Source organism: Pterocles gutturalis, unplaced genomic scaffold (genome assembly GCF_000699245.1).
Source record: "Pterocles gutturalis isolate BGI_N339 unplaced genomic scaffold, ASM69924v1 scaffold29696, whole genome shotgun sequence".
Classification (NCBI taxonomy): domain Eukaryota; kingdom Metazoa; phylum Chordata; class Aves; order Pterocliformes; family Pteroclidae; genus Pterocles; species Pterocles gutturalis.
In genome coordinates, this window is record NW_010106385.1 from 1 (window position 1) to 21468 (window position 21468).

Below are 21468 nucleotides of genomic sequence, written 5' to 3' on the forward strand. Positions count from 1 at the left end.
ACGGGCCGGGGGCGGTCAGACCTTCCCGAAAAGCTCTCCTGCGCGGGCCGCCCGGCCTTTTCTGTCCAGGGATCACATCCAGGCTTCGTCATTCCTCTTGGAAAAACGGCCGCAGCGTTGGATTTTTCCGTGACATCCTTCTCCCCCAGACGCGTGGGCGGGTTTTGTGTAGCGAGGACCTCCAAAAGCTTCTCTGGCATTCGTACGAGGAGGAGCAGCTCTGGGTCCGTATCCTGGGGAGGTAACTGCCTTCACGGCTGAAACTTGCTACCCTTGGGCTTGGGCTTCCCTGTTTGTGCCCAAGAAGTGAGACTACCTCAGCCTTCCGAGTGCCATCACGGTGTCCCCAGCCAGCTGTTTCTTCCCTGCCTTTCTGTTTAGTGCACAGTGTTGTCTGATCCTTGGGATTCGGGACACTGCTCCAGGGAAATCCCCCAATAGAGCAGCTCAGGTCGGTGACTCGGGATTTCTGAGTCTCATAAACAGATTCTTGTATCAGCTCAAGCTTGAATTTCCTGGACCTTTGTCACACAGATTTTTTAATTTTTTTTTTTTGTTAGGATAGATGAACTGGGCACACAGGCCATGGCAGTCTCTTGAGTTGCTTTGTGTTTTTCCCCAGGTTTGTCAGTGAAGGCAGCAATGGAAACGCAGAGCAGCAGCACTGAGAAGTTTTACAGGATCCCCAAAGGAAAGGGACCGCACTCGGTTGGATGTACAGACCTGATGACAGAAAATGCAGTTGAGGTAAAGCTCTCGGTTCTTCCTCCTTTGGATTTAAGCTACAGTGTTAGTGAAACGACGTGTTGTAGTTTTAGAGGTGAATCAAACAGAAGGTCTCATCCGTGTGCAGGGATGCTCCACGGCTGACACTGACAGCTGAGCTCTGGCCTCTCTCCATCCCAATGTAGGATGTGTATTGGGCACAGTGCAGGAAATATCAGGTGTCTCCAGGAACTGGTTCAATTTACCAGATAGATGTAACCTGCCTGCCTTCCCCATGGTTACTTCCTCCCTCCTCCTAATATCCTTTCTTACTGACTCCCCTACGCAGGATACTGCAGAGAAACTGTCCTTCTGGGACCCATGGGGTTCTTCCCATCCACCCCACCGCTCCCTTCTGCGCTGGGCTCCCAGGGAGACCCCACACGCAGTCTTCACGACTGCAGCTGTTCTCATCACAAAGATCCCAGGAGGATCACTGCAGTGTTTCAGCTGCAGGGTAAAGCATGAGATGTCTTCTCCAAGTTTTTATCTATCTGAAAAAGAGCAGGGTGTCAACTCTGCAAGTGGTCAGTACAGAGAGAAGCCATAATAAGAAGATGGGGACAGTAAATAGCCACCTAATGACCTCGCTTATGGGTTTCCATTTAAAATCCTTTTGCTTTTTAATTTTCTTATGAGAGTATGCCTGCATTTACACTGTGGTTTTACTCCTCAGACTAGCCAGCTGTTAGTGGAACTGTGATCAGTTTGTAGTGGTTATTCATATGTTTTCCTTTACTCTACTGAACTTACTTTGTGTTAGCACAAAGAAGTGATTAGTTTCTCTTTGCAATCAGCCCCTGTGTTTTTCTTAGATAAGCAATCTGTATAATTACAGTTCTCTGAGGCATAGGTAATGAACCTCTTTGCCTTTCTGTTAGTCACCTGGGGAAGTTCATTGGGACTGTTCTGTGATCAAATTAACATCATTACCAGTATGGCTGAAGGTTTGATGCTTTCTTCCTTAATGGCCTTTATGTCAAAGGTTGATTTAAGTTTGCTGAATAATTAGAAATAAGCCTCATTAAACAAGCTTTTGGTACACATTGTGTATGAAGCTGATAAATTTCTGTTCAAGAAACCAGACTTTATTCCAAAGCTCATGTTCTTTTTTGGCCCTAGACTTAACTTGTTAAAACAAGAGAACAGTTGGAGCAAGAGAGTGAATTTGAAGTGTGTCACAAATTCCCTTGCAAACCAGGAAGTAAGAATGCAAATTGCACACAATTCATCTGCTGGGAGGTTTGGTTTAAGGTGTGCCATTGGTACGGTGCTGCTGTCTGTGTAGGAAAAATACTGTCAGAGGGGCATGGAGGTTCCACATGAATGTGGAAAGCTTGGGTGGTTTCCTGGAAGCTGAACCACACTTCCAAAAAGCAGTCTCAGGGTAAAATTTATCTTGCTATCCCAGTGTAAAAAATATACTTCTAGGAGGGTCCTTTTTTCCCCCAGTTGAGCAAGCTGAATTGGGTCAGTAACACATCCATGAGACTCACCAGTGCAAAGAAAGCAATGACAGCTCCCAGCTGGAAGGGTGATGGGGACACAGTCACCCCTGTTAAACTGCTCAAACTGCATCATCATACCATTCCCTGAAGGGAAGCATAGTGAGGAAGACAGAAGAAAAGATCCATCAGGATGCAGAATTAAATAGAGCAAATAGGTAGTAAGTGTTTGTAATTATTAACTTACTTAATGGAGCATTCTGAATTAGCCATAGGCTAACCTAGAGAAGGTAACATATATCTGTGTCTGGATGCCAACAGTCATGCTACTTTAAATTAATTGCAGGGACAAAGAGATAGTGCCATTAGGATTGGCATCAAAGCCTATATAGTATAATAATTTTTTCATGAGATTCTCGCCCTTGACATAAATGTTTTTATCTTCTTTTTTCTCTGACATATATAAGTAAATATCAATCTTTTTTTTTTTTTTTTTTTTTTTTTTCCCCTCCTCATCCCAGGGAAGCTTCTTGCGCCTCTATTATCCATCAGGCGATGCCACACATAATGAAGAGGCACCATGGATTCCAGATAAAGAGTATTATCAGGGACTCTCTGACTTCCTCAATATGTACCGAGTTGTGGGAGAAAGGCTTTTCCAGTACTATGTTGGTAAGACTGCTTCTGGTTTTACCCCTTGACTTGTGCAAGGGCACGAACTCTGTATGCAGGTCATTGCCTCACTGCTGCGTGAGCAGTGTGTTATTGCTGCAGGACTGAAAAAAGTTTTTGCTGAAGAGGAATGTTTGTTTGGGATGGGTTTTTGTGGTGAGGCTCTGAACAGGAGTGTCTGGGCAGTCTGCTCTAGGAAGAGCTTGCGTAAGCTGCACCTGTGTGTTGGGATTAAAATCCCACAGGAAAATGTGCAACTATACAAAGGTCAGATAGATACTAAGGTCTGAATACCAAGACTTGGATGCCTGAGTACTCTTGAAAATCTGTTCTCGTAGGGTTTAAGAGATATGTGGGCCTTGTGCTAGGCTGTGGATAGGAGGAGGAGAAGGAAAGTATCTTCTGCCAAGCAGAAAGTATTTTTAGAATCAGATATGTATTCTGTATTTTAAGGAGGAGATTTGGTACCTTATGTTCAGATGACTGCTCTGAAATCAGTGGTCACCACGTTCTTAGGATCTCTCCCACAGGAAGAAAAACTTTCTCTCATTTCAGTAATAATGACATAGACTTTGATTTTTATCTAGGTTCAGTGACCTGTCCTGCAAAGCCAAATGCTGCTTTTAAGCTTGGAGAAAAATACCCACTTCTCATTTTTTCTCATGGACTTGGAGCTTTTCGGTAATTCTGCAGTTTGTTGACAAACTATTTTTGTTGTCTGTGGAGACAGCAGTCTCCAAGGATGTTTATGAACAGATTTTCAGTAGGGGGTGAGATCCCTGTGGAGCTAAAACAGATTTGAAGAACAGGCTGCTGTGTGTCAGTATGCCTCTAATGGAATTGACAGCAATGAATAAAAGCAGGGTTGATGTATTTATTTGTGTTTTCCCTTTGTATTTTAGAGGTGAGGATATTTACCAATCCATAAGCATGTTGTGAAGATTAGCTAGTTGATTTTTGGACAGCTTTTTACAGACACAAAGTGTCATATGTGCTACTATTTAAAAATCATTAGCATTTTTCCTTCTGAACAGATAGTAAAACAGTCACAAGGATTTGTGAACAGGCTTTGGTGCCTGGCATACAAAAGCCTGCTCTACTGGCTAGCAAATTCAAACTGAAGAAATACTGAATGGGGGCTAGTGCATGCATAGTGTGGTCAACGTTTAAAGAGCAGTGTAATTAAAATAATTACGTGTGCACGTGTCTCACCAGAGTGTGGTTTTGATTGCAGGACGATCTATTCTGCTATTTGCATAGAGATGGCTTCCCAGGGCTTTATAGTGGCTGCTGTGGAGCACAGGTGTGTATACTGCATGTTTTTGAGTTCTGATGGAAAGGAACTTTCTCACATTGAACAAAATGTTATTTTTTTCTAAAGAAGAATTTAAATTTTATTAAAAAAATACAAACGAACATATCTTCTTCAGCTCGTAACATACACCCCGTTTCTCTATCTCAACTCTTACCTACGCAAAGGGAATTTGCTTAGATAAGCCCTTGAATGAAAAGTCCCAGGGTAGATGTAGTTTGTCATTCTTCAGGAATGCTATTTTTCTCTCTTTTTTAGAATCTGGAGAATATAAAGGAGGTGGGAGTTCTGGTGGGGTTATTGCATTATTTGGAAAGCCTGACTGCACTCGGTTGTGATTGCAGCAGCACTGGTTGGTAGCTGAATCTCTTGAGATAAGTGAAGTCTAAAACTTCTGCTGACTTCATCTCAAACTAAAAGGAATACATCCTCAGAAATAACCTTTTGTTGATCTCACAGAGATGAATCTGCTTCAGCAACATATTATTGTAAAAAAAAGTCCATTTCTGAACCACAGGAGGAGTCTACGTCAAACATGGAGAAGGAGTGGATCTACTACAGAAAACTAAAAACCGGAGAGGAGGAACGTTGTCTGCGCCATAAGCAGGTACTCCTCCTAGCTCTGTGCTCTAGGAAGTGAGGCAGGAGTGGTGGCTTTAGGACTAACAGACTCCTTCCCTTTGGCCATGTCTGCAGTCCTCTGCCATGACTCAGGGGATATATAAAAAAATCATTAACTCCTATGTTCCTGAAGATGGGAAAGCCAACAACAGCTTTCTTCAGAGCATAAACTACTTCCTCAACTTTCTCATTAAGTTGTACTGTTGAGCTTAGTCAGCTGTTTCTCCTCTGGTTTTACTCAACTTTCTGTTTCTTCTCTGTGTCTTCACACTTTTGCTGCCCAGCCTGGTCTTTAAGTGACAAAGAGCTGAATTCAAATGTCTGTGAGGCCTCAGGCTTGCTTCAGTTTTTGTTTGCTGTTGGATAGCAAGGTGAATCGTGGCTGCTCTAAGGGGGATGGTTGCTTCATCATCATCAACACGCTTCAGCGTGGTTTATAGCAATGTAAACAATGCAGGCTTCCTGATTACAAGCTAGATGGGATGTGGCCATACTGACAAGCTCCTCCAAGGAGAGACTTGACCTTTCAAATGTCAGAGTATTTTCTTTCAGCTGATGCAAGCTCAGCCAGGGAGGTGTTTATCTCCCTGGGCCACACAGACAGCAGTGCAAGGGTCATTTCCTGTGTGCCTACAGCATCCTACTTACGAGTCTAAATAGTTAATGTCTGAGCTTGCAAATAACCTCCAGAAGCTGTTTCCTGCAAACTTCCCTAGTAGAGAGGTCAGGAGATTGAGATTTATTTGAAATTCGGTGATGCACAGACATCTCGCTGGCTGCCTACACACTGCGGTTCCCAAGGACACAACTGTTCTTTGGTTCTTTTTGAAGTTTTTGTTTTAATGATGTATCAAAGTCAAAAACACTTCCTATACAGGACAATGAAAACCTTTATTTGCAACAGCTTTACTACAGTTTTCAAGAATGTGTATATATACCAAATGTGACAGGCTCATTGGCTGTTTCTTATTTTGGGTTTATGCAGTGTAAAGACAGTTTCAAAGCTACTGTGCAGATGGGCCAAATGATGTCATGACATTTGCTCATCAAAGGGAGCACATGGAGCAGTGAGTCCGCATTCCTTATAGCTTTGTAACTTAAACATTTGCACAGCCCAGCAGCCCCTTCTCTGAGTAGTGAGAGGACGAAGGAGCTGAAGGACTTTGGTGCATGTTACAGGGATAAATTCCCCTGCACGCAGAAGATCTAAGTAGAACTTCAACTCTTTGGACCTCCCAAAGTCAGTTTGTTGGTCAAATCTCATTAGAGTTCTGTGTTACAGATCCATTCTGCAGTTCAGAATAGTCATTACCATATCAGACGGGGAAAAAAAAATCAGGCTAGGCTGGCAAGCCCAGCAGTTGTCTGACAATTCCTTCCACCGCTCTGCCCCAACTTCTCTTTCTCCCAGGTACAGCAAAGAGCGCAGGAGTGTATCAAAGCTCTCAATCTCATTCTTAAAATCAATTCAGGAGAGGAAGTAACGAATGTCCTACATTCAAACTTTGACTGGCATAGCCTAAAGGTGAGTGAAAGACAGTGACTGCATTTTGTTAAATCCCTAATAATGCTTCTGGTTTCCCTGTTCCATTTCTAAACTGGTTCCTGCAAACTAGTTTGAAGATCACACCATAGATCTATGAACATCCCAAGCTGGACAGATAGTTATGGAGCTGTAATGATGCTCTTCCCACTTCAATAGGATCTATTGCCTAAAAAATTATTCCTTTTAAAAAAAAAAAAGTTTGGGAAAGTCTCTTACAGCACCTGGATTTTTTTGACAGGATTCTGTTGATACTAGCAGAATAGCTGTGATGGGACACTCTTTTGGTGGTGCTACAGTTATTGAGAGTCTCAGCAAAGAAGTAAGATTCAGGTAAGTATGCAAAAAAAGGCAAGACTTGAGAGCTCTGGAGCAGGGAACTTTACCTAAGATCCCCCAACTACTAATTAGCTCTTGAAGAAAGGTTTTGTTTGGCATGTCCAGGCTTCTTTCAGCTGTGGGGATGTGGTGGAACATAATAGCTGTATCATATTATATCATGGTAGTGTGGGAACCTGCAGAAGCTCCTGTGCCCACCTGCACCTGGCAATGGAGACCGATAAATACAATAATAGATTAATTCTCTTCTCCAAGAATAGAAATAATTTTTAAACAAAATAATTCGTTAACCTGTTTAGCTGTTCAGTATCATAAGGAGTTTCTGTTTCTCAGGTCGCCTGCAAATCAAAGCATGCTGAGAACTTCCATACAAAGCTTTCTGCTTCCGTGACCATATCCCGTTGTTTTTGACAGGTGTGGCATTGCCCTCGATGCATGGATGCTTCCCGTAGGTGATGACATTTATCAAAACAGTGTCCAGCAACCACTGCTGTTTATCAACTCTGAAAAATTCCAGTGGGCTGAGAATATCTTAAAGATGAAGAAGCTCAGCTCCAATGACACAAACAAGAAAATGATCACTATCAAGTAAGTGTCTGGGATCCATCATTTCTGTGGTTGAAAATAAATCTTTATTCTCTTGTTGGAGCTGTTCAGTTACATGTAACTGCAGGAAGACAGGCAGTCACTACTTCCTCATGGCCCAGTTTTCACTGCATGTTTAAGTTAGGCAGCAGTGTGTCCCCCACAGTGGGGACAGAGACCTCTCTCAAAGCAGCCAGTAACCCTACCTACATTTAAGATACTCCAAGGTGTGCATTAAGTTTTGCTCTGGGCCTCATGCGTGTTTGAACACTTCAAGTAGCCTTCTGGGTCCAGTCATGCACTCACACATGCAGTGTGTTCAGGGGAGGGGACAGCTCTATAATCCACCCTATACTCAGAGCAGGGAGACAACTTTTAAGTTTTGCCAAGCCTACAAATTACAGTGACTTACACTAAGCACGTACAGAACTTCCTCCCTTCTGTGGTTAGGATAGAACTTAATCATCTCATGACCATGCAAGATTAGCAACTGTTTTTTATCTTCTTCTAAAGAAGATAGCATAAGATGTGTGACTGTCTTTGAAGAAGTCTGTGCAACCCGTAGCATCTTTTAATCAGATGACTGCATTCTTACAAGCCTATTGATCGTTGTTCTGTTTGCAGGGGGTCAGTACATCAGAGCTTTCCTGACTTTACCTTTGTGAGTGGAGAAATCATTGGAAGATTTTTCAAATTAAAAGGAGAAATAGATCCAAATGAAGCTATTGATATAAGCAATCATGCTTCATTAGCGTTCCTGCAGAAACATTTGGGTAAGTATCTGTTTATATCAAAGTATTAAATTAATACTTAATTCCTATGAAGCTTTTTATATAAGCATTCTGTTTAGAATTAAAGTGTCTCAGAAAAGTGTAAGTAGAAAAAACAAGTCAGACTCTTTTTCTAGAGGTTTGTTAGTTTTGTAATCTAAGCAATTCAGAGGAGGACCAGGGCAGTTCTGTTCTAATACATAAAAACTTGGACTCTAATATATAAAAACTTTTTCCCTCCTTAAAACATCATGCCTCCCCTACTTTGCCAACTTGATTCACCTGTCCTATAACTTAACTTTGCAGTGTAGCTTTACAAAAAAATGACTACTTAATTACCACTTGGGTTTTCTTTCCCCTGTTTTATAGGTCTTAAGAAAGATTTTGATAAGTGGGATTCTCTTGTGGATGGCATAGGACTGAATGTTATTCCTGGTACCAATATTAACTTATCTCCAGCTGAATCTGAATAAGGAATACAAAAGAAGTACTGGAAATGCCATGGACATCAGGACACTAATGTTGGCTAGATATTGCTCAGACACGTGATGGTGTTGGCCACCTACACAGCTTTTGGCTTGTGGAACAAAAAAACAGTAGGTTGCATTATCATGAAATTATAGAGAGGGTTTAGTTCAAAGGAGGCAGTGAAATTCTCGGAAATACTGCAATGGGGTAACTTCTGCTTTATAGACAGCTGGGGAAAAAAAAAAATCACTTGCTGGTAATGTAAATGTTCTTTCTGGTTTTGACTTAGAATCAAGTTTTCAGAAAGGGAGATTAAGCTCCAAGGAATTCAAACTAAAATTCTGCTTACCCTTTAAGTCAGTTTGCATCCAGCAAGCCTTTCAGCAGTGTAAGAAAAAAAATCTTTTAAGCTGTTATTAAACAACTTAGTATTTCAGCTGTGCTCTGACAACAGTTGAGAATCAGAGGTTTTTGCTGCTTCTAGTCAGAGGTGCCAGTGGAAGAAAGTCTTCACAACTGTCTTATTTTATTAAGAGTCAGAGTAAAAGCTATAGGAAATAATTTAAGATAACACAAGAGAAAGGTATTTGTTCGGACACAGACTTCTCCTATGAGCTTGATCCATTTACATCTAAGATATGTGCTTAGTGCCATGGTCAGAAGATGTTTCCATTCCAAAAGCTGCTGAAATGGTCACTCTTGTTGTAGCAACTGTAACTCCCCTGAGGTGCAAAGCTCCAATCAGTGCCTCTCTTGTTAATATCTGTATTACCACTATCAGTCATACTGTTGTAGGTGAATTACAGAAGAGATGTGACACTCCTACTCTTCCCTTTAAAAAGGAGTATGTAAGCACTGCTTGATCATCATCTTGTCTCTCGCAGTTGTAATACTTGACACTCATCTTTGTCCAGGCACTAGCATTGCTGTCTGTATCCAGCAGTAGAAGCAGATGACCCATGTGGCTGGCTAAAGGCCACTCTGATTTTTTAGAGCGAAACTCTTTGAAGCTGCCACATGGAAGGGTGACTTCTAAAAAAAAAAAAAGCCTTGCAAAAAGGGGGGCTTCTAATGGTAGTTATTTGTTTGAAAAATCTGGTTAGAAACAAAGCAACTGAAGCAAGCAGAACAAGCAAAGCAGTTAACAGTGTAATTAACTATTTATATAATCCGTGATCTTAACATGAGATTGCAATATCTAAGACTTGTTTTTCAGAATGTAATTAAATTCTCTCCAGCCTACCATCATGTACTGTCTCTATTACGGGAATCAACATCCAAGTGTTTCTCTTACTGAGTGAGCACCAACACTTAAGACCTACTGTGATATTCAGACTATTAGGAACAAAAGTTCTGACAATGTAAAACATTATCTCAGCATGAAAAATCCATAGCCTCTGAAGAGGAAGAACCTATGCTACAGAGGAGCATGGAATGGGACTGGAAACTAGAAACCCTTTTTCAACACATGAGGTAGAGAACAAAAGGTGAGATAAGCTGCAGCTGTTTTAAGGAGAAGTCCTTACCCCACTGTACCCATGCAGCAGCAAAACCATTCTACTAGGCCTGCTTCACTCACATTTATAAGAAAAACTTCATCTTTTAATTAGTGCAAATAAGGCCATGTCATAAAGTAGAAGTTCTGTTTTGAAACATTATGGAGTCATGTACAAAGCATTCATCACAGTTTGCAGTGTTCTAGGGGTCAAAACAGAACCAGTAACTGCAGAATGCACATAGCTATATCCAACTGAAGTAATGCAGTTAAAGAAAAATACTTGGTCTGTGCACAGCATTTGGGCTTATGCCTAGGGGAAGAACAAGTCATTAACAGAACACTGATCAGTACATGCTTTATTCCAGCTTCTTCCACTGCTTTAACACCACCACATGCAAGACTTCAACCCAAAACAGCTATGCTCCCCTAACAGAGAAAAAACTCCTCCTCCCACAAAAAGAAGAGAAGATACCCTCAACTTTTCTTAGAGGAAAAAAAACCCACCCACTTAACCATGCAACTTTTCAAAAAACAACCACCAGAAAGTAGTATTGTGCAACAACAGCAGGCTATACAGCAAGTTATGAGAAACCTTTGTTCAAGAACCACCCGGCAACAGCTAGATACAAGTTAATGCACACTCATAAGGAACACTAGTCAAGAGGCAAATTCTCATTTAAGTAAAAAATGTCAAGCTGTAAGAAGCTAAGCAGACAATAGTCTGCCAACAAGCACTACTCCTCGATAGGGAAGTATGGCAGTGACAGGCATTTGCTCAGTTAAGCAGAATAAACACTCAATGCTTTGCTTGTATTATTACTCCCATAAAAACACACTTTCATGGGAATGTTTGTGTACACAGGCACTTATTGAGCTTCTTGTGGTGAATGTATCACTTGGTTTCAGAAATGGAGGAAATCTTCAGCTAAATCTGAACTGCAGCCCATTTGCTTTTCTACAGGGAATAAAAACAGATTAGACCCATCAGGATGTTTCTATAGATAGTAATGCATTCATACATGTTTAAAGTCATAGCATTTACAAGGCTTCAGACTAAATGTCATCAACATATTGGACCATATTAAAAGACATATGCAAAGTTCTCATGTAAGGATAAGACAGTTGAAACAACAGAACTGCCCAAGAAGGTGAAGCAAGCAGCACTCACAGATTTCAGTGACAAGTTCAAGCTGCTCCATCCCTCAGTGGGCTTAGCATAAACCACTGCAAGAGTTTTTTGCATCCTGTCGATCAGATACCTTCTACTCAAACTGTCTTTCCAGGCAGTGGCCCATGTGTGCAGCAAGATCCAGCTCTGTGCTACACAGTTGTGTGACCTTAGCTCACATTTCCTGCACTGTTGCTGAGAGGGTCCATACACTAATACAAGTATTCAAGAACACAGACAATGGGCAAATTTGGACAATAATAATTAGCAACCAAAGAGGAAAACACTAAAATGAAGTGGTAAAAAACTGTAAAAATACTATCAAAACCAGAAACAGCAAGATCAATAATACTCCTGCTTTTGAGTGATGCAATTGAGGGAGGATTTGTAGATTCACTAGTTTAAAATTTTAATTAACTACTTTTTTTACCCAACAGGTAACTATATCTCTGGTGGAGGCTTCATTATTTGTTACCCATAAACCAATCAGCTTCCACTATAGTTGTACTGAAATACAATTCCCAATTCAATCATGAAAACACAAATGCTATCTCTAGTTAAGCTTAGTTCAGTCCCCATCAGGCAACCACTGGTCAAACCCAGGAACAAGTTGCCCAGAGAGGTTCTGGAGTCTGGCCTCAGGTAGATTCCAGACCTGAAAGGAAGGTCATAAGCAACCTGATCAAGTTGAGCCTTCTTTGAGCACCACCAAAGGTCCCTTTCAACCAGAACTGCTGTATGACTCCATAGACTATAGAAATTACATATAAACAGAAAGAACCTGTAGTATTTTCTTTGGTACACAGAATAGGTGCTCACCAGTAACACTTCAAATTTTTTTTAATTAACAATAAAGATGTACATGCACTGTTCACAAACTATCCTTACAGCAACTAAGATGGTCTATGAATCTAAGCCCATAGTAATACCAAGATCTATTAAGAGATTGGGGCATTCAAATCCCAAACTACAGTGCTTAGTAGAGTCTGCCTAGCAGTCACTCACCTTCCCTCAGAAATGCGAGCAAGAATAGCATGCTGGTAACTAATGCTCAAAACCCTACCAAAATATCTAATATCAGTGTACCACCCAAGTTTGTCCAACAGGCTCAATCCTCTAGATTGAAAAAATAAATACTAAATTGATTTTTAATTAAGACCAAGTAGCAGCTTTCATTGCATGTATTTACCAAGAAACTGGCAGCAATGCTACTAAAAAAATTACAACAATAGCATTAGAGTAAATACATAAGCTCAGAAAAGTGCTTCAACTGTATTTTCTGAAATAAAGCAATTTTTCTAGAAAATAGAAAGTATCCAAACACCAAGTACACCACCTCTTTCGGAGGTTTAAGGTAGTCTTACCTTGAAGTAAGGACTCCTCAGGTAAGGACTGCAAGTTTTCTGTTGCAAGGGTTTTTGCCTAAACAAAAGGAGATTCTGTTAGGAAGCTGGTACTATTGCCAAGATAGTATAGTATTAAAGGAAGCACCTCAATGGAAAACTAACTTTTTACATGACCACTGCTGGACTCTTACTTACTACTGTTTTCCTTCCCTTCTACCCACTTTCTGCTTTGATGCAACAACTGCATGTGAAGAATGACCTGGAAATTAATTCTGTTTTTATCATCAGTAGCATGGCTGATGACCTGAATTTTGGGTTGCAGGCATGAGTTTTTCATTTGCTGGTACTTCATGAAGAACACTGGTGAAAGCCTCACTATAATTTCCTAATTACTTGACAATAGAAGTATTTTTCATTATTTACTAGTTAGTTACATGCTCTACTAGCATGACCTGTCAAAAGCCACATGTCAGCATTATTCCACAGTTCTTGATTAACAGTAGTCTTCAGTAATTTTTCTTCCTTCAAGCTGTTTTCATTCATCCCCAGACTGAATTCAGTCTTCAGGCCAAATGGCTGACAGTTTATATAAATCTATATAAATAGTTTACATATATCAGTTATATAGTAGATTTATAAAAAAATATATTCTCTCCATAGAGATTATTAGAGAAGGATAATATGTCTTAAAGAAAAATACTGTGCTTCTAGTGGTTGGCATGAATGCTACTTGGCCTTTCTGTTCTCATGCTGACACAGGAAGAATAACAACTAAACTCAGAGTGCCCTTTCTAAAAATGAGTAGTGCCTTTGCCAGTCCACTACCACACCACCATACCTCAGAAGATCTGCAAGCCCCACCAGGAATACCGTTCCAGACATTCTCAGGATCCACAATCTCTTCCCTGCCAGTGGAGAGATTCAAGACCTGTACAGACAGAGCCAAATTGTATCTAACACACCAGTGGATACTGAGAATACACTCAGCAAATAAGACATAGTAGTAGGAAAACACAGCTGAGAACTCTCTGCCTTTGAGAAAGCTTTCAGTCTGGATCTTGCAAAGAAGAGCAAGTTCACCTCTACTAAAGCTGAGTATTGCCACTTAATCTGCTCAAGGCTCTCCTGGGCTTCTAATCAAAGTACAAGGAGAGAGGAAGGCTGGAAAACACCTACTAGATCAGAACCTGTAGGAAACTGACAAATAGGGATATTGCTGCATAACTGCCACTGACACTCATGCAAAAACAACTGAGGTTAGCTTTAGATACCTAAGGAATCTACTAGCAAAAAGAGCTGGCTTCCATGATCTCAGGCATTCAATCTTCCAAAAAGTTACTTTTATGAAATGACCTTTTGAATTTGCAACCTTAAATTACAACTTAAAGGCCCTTTTATGTAAGTATAATGTCTGTGCATATGTGTACATACACACACCCCCTGAACTGAAGGAAGTCTTCTCATCCTGTAGCTTAAACAGCAGTAGAACAAGGCAGCCCATTAGATTATCATTTACTGTTAACTCCCACCAACCACTAATTCAATATACATTTCACTGAAGTAGGAATAGTTGTATGTTCATTATTAATTACAGTATAATTTAAGCTTCTTCCCAAGTTTCCACTGTTCTAACACTAATTCCTCAAAACATCAGTAAAATAATGCCAAGTTTCGTGAGCACTGAATGGTAACACAGCTCCATTGCAGAACATGAGCTTGCAGACCAGACAGAACCACCCACATAGGTGTATGTATCTCAAACTGAAGCCAGATCCTTCAGTCTTCACAGTCAATACACAGGAACAAGATGTGAAGGGAATAAGAGGTGTTGATATACAGGATCCACTCCGTTTGAGACACTGCTCTTTCTACATAGTCTAAGTCCAGAATCAGCTTTTGCAATACTAAGTCTTAAATTCCGTAATAGACTTCTGTAAAATATTCAAAGTTCGGAGGGAGACCAAAGAAGGGTCAGATCTTAAGAATGCAGAAAGAGTATTTAAACCATACTTACCCTGGTACCTTTTTCAGATACCTCCAAAATGCAAGCCTCACACCATTTTAGAGACGTCCACACCACACATTTGGAACCAACAGCAAAGCCCTTCAGATTACAAGTATACTCATTGTGTTCTACAAAAATGAAGACATATCAGTGAAGGAATATCAGTGAAGGAGGAAGAAGAGAAAACCTACAAACACAACCCTCCAAGAAACTGAAATGCATCACTGCCCTCCTCCTATACTCCCCTGCCCCCCTCCAAAGTACTCGTACTTAACAACTGTTTGAAAGTTAAAAATCTGTCATGAAGTGTCTTGAAAACGCATTTCATTATCAGAAATAGATTTCCAATCATAAAATCATTAACCTCTCAAAGTAAGATTAGTTGCTGTTAGACTGTCACATTATCCACAAGACACTACCCTTAGTCTGATGTCCATAACCCATCAAAACATACTGACATTAACACTAATATAGTTACTTACTAAGGAATAAAAATTAGGTTTCTACAAGAAAACTATTCTCATGTTTGAGCATGCACAATATTTTGATTATTTAAATCCTTAAAATCAGATACTTTACCTGCACCACAGTCAGCCAAGTTCTCATTTTGCTTTTTTTCTACTTCTTCAGCCCCAGGCCTACAGTCTGAAGACTGCACACATATATTTTCACATTCATTAAATGAGTCTTGTTTCATCCATTCTTCCACATAACAATCATCTTTCTTCTTCTGCCACTCCTTATGTTTCTCAACTCTGCAGTCACATGATTTTGCAGTGCGAACAGGCCTCTGATTCTTTAAGTCTTTTGTAAGTAATGAAAATTGACTTCCACTATTTTCAGAACTTTGCACTGCAGCATGTTCCAAGCCTAACGAGTCCTCCTCCCCATCTTCCTGAGATGGCTGCACATCAGGCAGCATCAGTTCCAGGAGATGCTCAATTCCGGCATCTAGCATTGACAGTATGTTGTGGGTCTTCAGGTCCAGCTGGTTCTCAGGTACACCACCAGCGGAAGACAGCCTTAGGGGAGAAGGCTCTACTTCCATCCAATCTTCTTGTATAGCTTCTGCTTTATGAACTCCAGACAAACTCAATTCCAGTTGGTTTGTGTTCTTTCCCAAAGCAAGCTGAACATCAGATGGGATCAGCTCTACTGTCTTCTGCCCATCGCTAGCTGAAGGCACCAAGTTCTCTCTCTCATTAAGTGACGGTAAAATGTCAAGAAATTTCAGAGCTGCCAACTCCCCCATCTCCTCACTCACAACTGGCAGCTCAAACGATTCCTGTTCTAACATCTCTGTTGCTTCACTGCTCAAAGCTGTCTGCATTTCAACTGACTTTGTTTCCAGACCTTCCTTTGTTTCTTCAAAGGACTGCCCTGAAAGTGCCTGTAGCTCCAGTATGAGCTCTTTTAGATCATGTGAAGAGTGCATTTGTAATTGATCCAGTTCTACTAACGTCCCCGTTTCACTACTCGAAGAAGACTGTACCTGGGGCACTGTCAATCTTTGTAGTTCTTGTTCATTTCCTAGGAAAAGGCTGGCTGCTGAAGCACTGCCTGTCAGCTCCGATTTCAGCTCAGCATCCTCCCGAAACAGCACTTCAAGTAACTCTTGTTCTGCAGTTTTCGTTTCACTCCCCAAAATACAAAGACTGCAGCTGCCTGTCAGTTCTAGCAATACCTTATCACTCTCTCCTTCACATAGGGGTATCTCTTTATCGAAGTTGCTTTGTTGCTCAGCTGTTTCACATCCCTCATCGGCCTTCCCAGCCATGTATTCAACAGCTCCCACTGACACTTTTGCTTCTACAGTATTTGAACACCCAGAAGTTACATCCAGGAAAGGTTCAGAACAAAGTAAAGCCCTTTCACTTTCTTCTTGAGCGAAGCCACAAGCAGCAGTAGTTTCTCTTTTGAGAGAAAGACCAATATCACTGTTTGAATATCTTTTTTCCTCTAAGGGCTTCTGAAGGTTTGAGAAAGCGTTGTCATCAGCTTCTTCATAAGCCTTACAGAAAGACTTCATCTCTTCATTAATACTCTTGCCAGATGCTTCCAGCTTGACAACAGACAGAGGGATTTCAGAAGCTTTATCTTCCCAAATTTCTATGACTTCAGCTTCTAATAAGAGGTCTTTGGTTAGATCATAAAACTTCTCTTTTGCTTTACTAAGCCATGAACCCTCTGATGAATGGAAACCTGACAGACAGCAAGCAAATGCTCGATTTGGTATTTTAAGCAATTCACATGGGATTTGTCTGAGCATCTCCAAGCTAACAGCTTCCTCACTTCCATAATCCACATGTCTAACAACTACGTTGTCACCTTTTATGCTGCTGACTGTAGCTCTGTAGAACTTTCCATCTTGACTATATTTTGCTAGACAAATATCACCACTTTTAATAGAAGATCTGCAATCCTCCAAAGAGTTTAGTCCAAGGCTTTCAGCTTCCTGTATTCTTTCCTCTATGTAGCTCATGTCTTCTGTGTCAGCACTGCAACTCCAAAAATATTCTGGACCATCTACCATCGTGACATAAATTTTTACGGTCTGACCTGCCTTTGGAGACTTCCAGATCAATGATTTACAATCATTTACACTGGAAATTTCATTTTGTGCCTGAGGAGGCAAAGGCTCACACACAGTTACCATGTCACTCTTCTCTCTTCTGTCAAGTGTTTCTGTTGAACAAGTTATTTCTGTACTTGCAAGATTTTCATCAGCTACATCCACTGTTATTATACCTTGATCATCACTGAGAATAACTTCCCATTTATCCTCAACCTTCTCCACAAATTCACACATTAGCAGAACGTCACTTGTTCTCTTGGTGAAGTAAAGCACTGCTTTCTCTGCCCAGTCTGTATTTTTTTTACATTTCAGTCCACCTAGGGAGCAGTGAATGCTTATTGCTGGAATAGATGACAAGTCTTCAGGGAGTCTGTGTGCTTGATCAACATTAATTACCGAAGTATTACCATAATCAATATATTGTATACTTATCAAATTGTCACAAGTCTTTTCTTTTACTACAGCTCGATACCACAGGCTGTCTCCTGAATAAACAGCACTGATTAAGTCTCCTGCTTGGAAGAGTTGTCCACAAGGATTCTTTGCTTGTGGCCCATTGTTTAAGCTTTCTGAAATGCTGTTAAGCTGAGCCTCGTCACTTCCTAGTTGAACATAAAAATCTGATAGATCATTTACATGAGACACATACACTGACACTTTAAGAGCTGGCGCTACCTTCTGTTGTAATACATCAGATACATTTTTAACCATTATACACCTGCCTTCAGCATCAGATTTAATATCTGACTGTGCATCAACCTGGACAGAGAGCGCAGACTCCTCCCTCTCTATATTTAACAAAAAAGCATCCTTCTTGCTGCTAAGCATTTCATCAGATTCTAGTAATCCAGCTGCCAGATCTCCATTTGTAGGAGGCTGGAAAGGATTTACCTCTTCTTCTTTGAGGTGCCTTTTGCTACTCCCCCCTCCTCCCTGGGCTTTAGATATGCTTTTTTGGCTTTCCAAAGGCCTACCCGCATTTAAAGGAGACTCTGCAGTCTCATCCCTCACATTCATATCTGTGTATTTAAAGCACAAAATTTCATTTTCTACACGCCTACACACTCCTGTATTGTTTATTAAGCTTAACTCCTTCAGTTTGGCATTAATTTGAGTATTACCATCAAACAATTCAATCAACAGTTTACCATCAAATTCCTTTGCTACTACTACCGCTTTTAATTGCCTTTCTAGGACAGCTTCCTTAAACCATCTTGCAGCTTCTTTGGGAACATTAGATATATCAGATAAGGAACACTTTATGGCTTGCATTGGCAAAAGCAAGATATCACAAGCATCACTGGGTAAAGGAAGCAGGTGATCTTTCTCTATTGTCTCTGTGTTCCCGAAATCCACAAAGAAGACTTCCATATTAGGTTCTGTTTTCGTAATTACTCCCCTGTACCACTGATTGTCTGTGTACTTTGCTAGATACAAGCTGCCAGACTTTGGCAAGGTTTCTAAGCCCATCAGTGTTTCACTTAGGCGACCAATGTTATCACTAAGCTGTGCTAAGACACCTGCGCATCTTTCAAGTTGGCAGTAAAATGTCCATGGATCCTCAACATGTGTAATATAAACATCTTCCTCACTCCCAACTTTGATACCGTGCATAGAATAATAGTAAGAATGAAGCTGAACCGAGCATACCAGCGGCTTTTGAGGAGATAAAGGTCTGGCCACACTCCTCTCAGTCAGAAACTGGCAAGCACTGTGGAAAGGTGTCATTAAATCCACAATGTTAAATAGCTCCTTATTGTTTATCGAAGCCAAGGCAAATATTGTACACTTCAGTTCAAAGTGAGATGATGAAGCATCAACAAACTCCTGAAAAGCCTGAATTGCTGCTTCACCCCACACGAAAGGATCCTGACCATTTGGCTGGATTAAGTTGTAAAGGCTGCACCTGAAAGCCTGAGCCTCTAACCTGAGAAAGCGCTCATGAGTTGAGCGGAGGTTTGCGAGAGACACCAGCTCTCTGTTGCCATAGTCAACATATATGACTTCTACTTTTCCTGCAGAAGGAACTTCACTGACAATTAAAGCCCTGTACCATTGTTCATCCTCCGAGTACTGGGCTAAACATACACAATCTGGCCAAGTATCTGGCTGGGATGAATTTTTACAATACTCCTGAATTTCAGCCATTAATACCTTAAGGTCATGGGAATTTCTACTTAACTGACACCAAAAATAACTAGGATTTCCAGCATACGACACTATGACATTAACTGTACTTCCCACTTGTAACTGGCCTCCATAACAGGAACTTGGCTTCATTTCCACATAATTCTGTCTCAAAGAGAGAGGCAGGTTTTCCTTGCCCTCACACTTCTGAGCAGGAATAGATTCACTACTTTTAGAATTGTGAATGGCTGAAACAGGGCTCTCTCTGACCATAACAGCCACACAAGGATTAAGTGCACTATCACTTCTCTTTAGATCAGCTTCTTCGCTGAGCCTCTTCTCTGTATTTATTTGCTTTTCCTCCCCAGCACATGCAGAGGAAGAGGCCTGGCTCACAGCCTTATCAGATAATTTCTGGAGAGTCTCTGGTATTTCACACCTCTGGTATTCAGCATACCCTCCCTGGGCCAGGAGTTTACTTACACTTTTCTCTCCTAATTGGGACTGGTCAAAAATTTCAACCATGTATTTGTCACCCTGCACATTCAAAAAATGAACCTTTAGTCCTTTGTTCAGTACAATCCCTCTGAAGGCAGACACAGATGCTTCACTCCAGCTCCCCCTCAGAGGAGAGATACCTGCCAAACAACACTTCAGAGCTAAAGGAGGTAGTTCCCTGAACCGAGGGAGCAGCTCCATTACTGCACACTGATCTACAGTTTCTGTATTGCCTCTGTCCACCAGCTGTATTTCTACCCCACTGTCCAGTATGCTGGTGATCACCACTCGATAAAAGGCACCTTCTTTCCCACTGGCACAACAAAAGGATCCAGGTTGCAGATCCAACCTAGCATCATCCAGCTTTGTGGCATGGGAGTAGAAATTCCACATGCTTTGCCTCAGCTGCCTGAAGAGCTGACGATGCTCATGGAGCTGCAGCCAGAACTCAGACGGGTCTTGGAGGTGGGAGACCTGCACATCATGGAAAGCACCCGACTTCAGACGCACACCAACAACAGGAGTGGAGGCCAAATCTCTGTGCGTTAAAGCAACAGGAGATGCGCCTGGTGACAGTTCCAGTTCTTCAGCTGAGGATTCTTCTACTTTCAGCTGCTGCTGAGCCTCAGTTCGGCTACTGACCAGGCAGCGAGCCTGCACCCCAAAAAGATAGTTCAAGTTGATGCCATTTTCCCCATACAGGCTCACATAATAGAGATGCTCAAAAGAGTTAAAGCCTTTGATACAAGCACTCACTCCTTTGCCTAGCACCAATGCCTTCAGCTCCTTGATCTGCGATGGGGACCAGCCACAACCCCTATCTGAGACACCCTGAAGAGCACATGGGTAAGTCACCACAGGCATGCGAAAACACTCAACAGGCAAATGGCGCAGGTTAGCTCTGGTCACAGTCTCCTGCCTGCCGTAGTCCACAAAGATCACCAGAGCCACTTCCTGGTCCTGTTCCCCAGCAGTAAGCTCCAGCAGGAGCGCACGGTACCACTGGCCATCTATGCCACGGGCAGCACAGGGTGAACCCACTTTGGGTAATAAATCCTGCTCCCACTGGTCGTAAGCATGGCACATAGTATCAGAAAGGCAATGAATCTCCTGCGACAGGCTCTGCAGCTGGCAGTAGATGTGGTGTGGGTCAGAGACATGGGTCACTACAACAGGCTCTGTCACACCCAATTGAAGCTGTGGGTAGAAGTAATCCAAGGCAGGTGATGCAGGCTGATACGAGAGCAAAACACGGAGAAGCTGCGGCACTGCAGAAGGTACAAGGGAACATGCTGGAGACTGCAGCTTGAGCTGGTTCCTTAAGTGGCCATAAGTCAGGCAGTGCCTGAGCACTTGGCAGAAACAACTGCGAGTGACCTGCTTGGCCAGGCCCAGGTGCTGCATCTGGGCCACGAGCTGGGGCAGCTCAAGCACTATGAGCTGTGGCATCACTACCTCCTGCACCATGCCAGATACCTCCTTCCCATGCAGGTAGCTGAGGAACTCCATAGCCTCCACTGTCCAGGTGGAAACTGGCACATCCCCACAGGCTTCCACTTTGGAGCTTCCAGAAGGCATGACATCAGCCACAATACAGCCCAGCACCTCCGGGGGCAGGTGGAAAAGCTCCTTGCGGCCCCGCGCCAGGTAATAGGCAGACGTCACCACCGTACAGCCCTCATCGAGCAGCAACACGCGGTAATCCTGGCCACGGTGACTCACCACACAGCA

The 21468-nt window shown here is 41.9% G+C and overlaps 2 protein-coding genes across 2 annotated transcripts; one reads left to right on the forward strand and one right to left on the reverse strand.

The window, feature by feature from the left end:
- Positions 1 to 601: 601 nt before the first annotated feature.
- Positions 602 to 8663, forward strand: LOC104458747 (platelet-activating factor acetylhydrolase-like; the record flags this gene model as incomplete). The annotated part of the gene is made up of 10 exons (XM_010087767.1): positions 602 to 747; positions 2732 to 2882; positions 3470 to 3563; positions 4117 to 4185; positions 4654 to 4801; positions 6227 to 6340; positions 6600 to 6691; positions 7112 to 7285; positions 7907 to 8055; positions 8422 to 8663. Coding segments are annotated over 10 exons (1241 nt in total), but the record flags the coding sequence as incomplete, so codon positions are not given.
- A 3009-nt stretch (positions 8664 to 11672) lies between these two features.
- Positions 11673 to 21465, reverse strand: TDRD6 (tudor domain containing 6; the record flags this gene model as incomplete). Its single annotated transcript, XM_010087768.1, has 5 exons — positions 11673 to 11841; positions 12523 to 12608; positions 13371 to 13460; positions 14547 to 14665; positions 15117 to 21465. Coding segments are annotated over 5 exons (6813 nt in total), but the record flags the coding sequence as incomplete, so codon positions are not given.
- Positions 21466 to 21468: the final 3 nt, after the last annotated feature.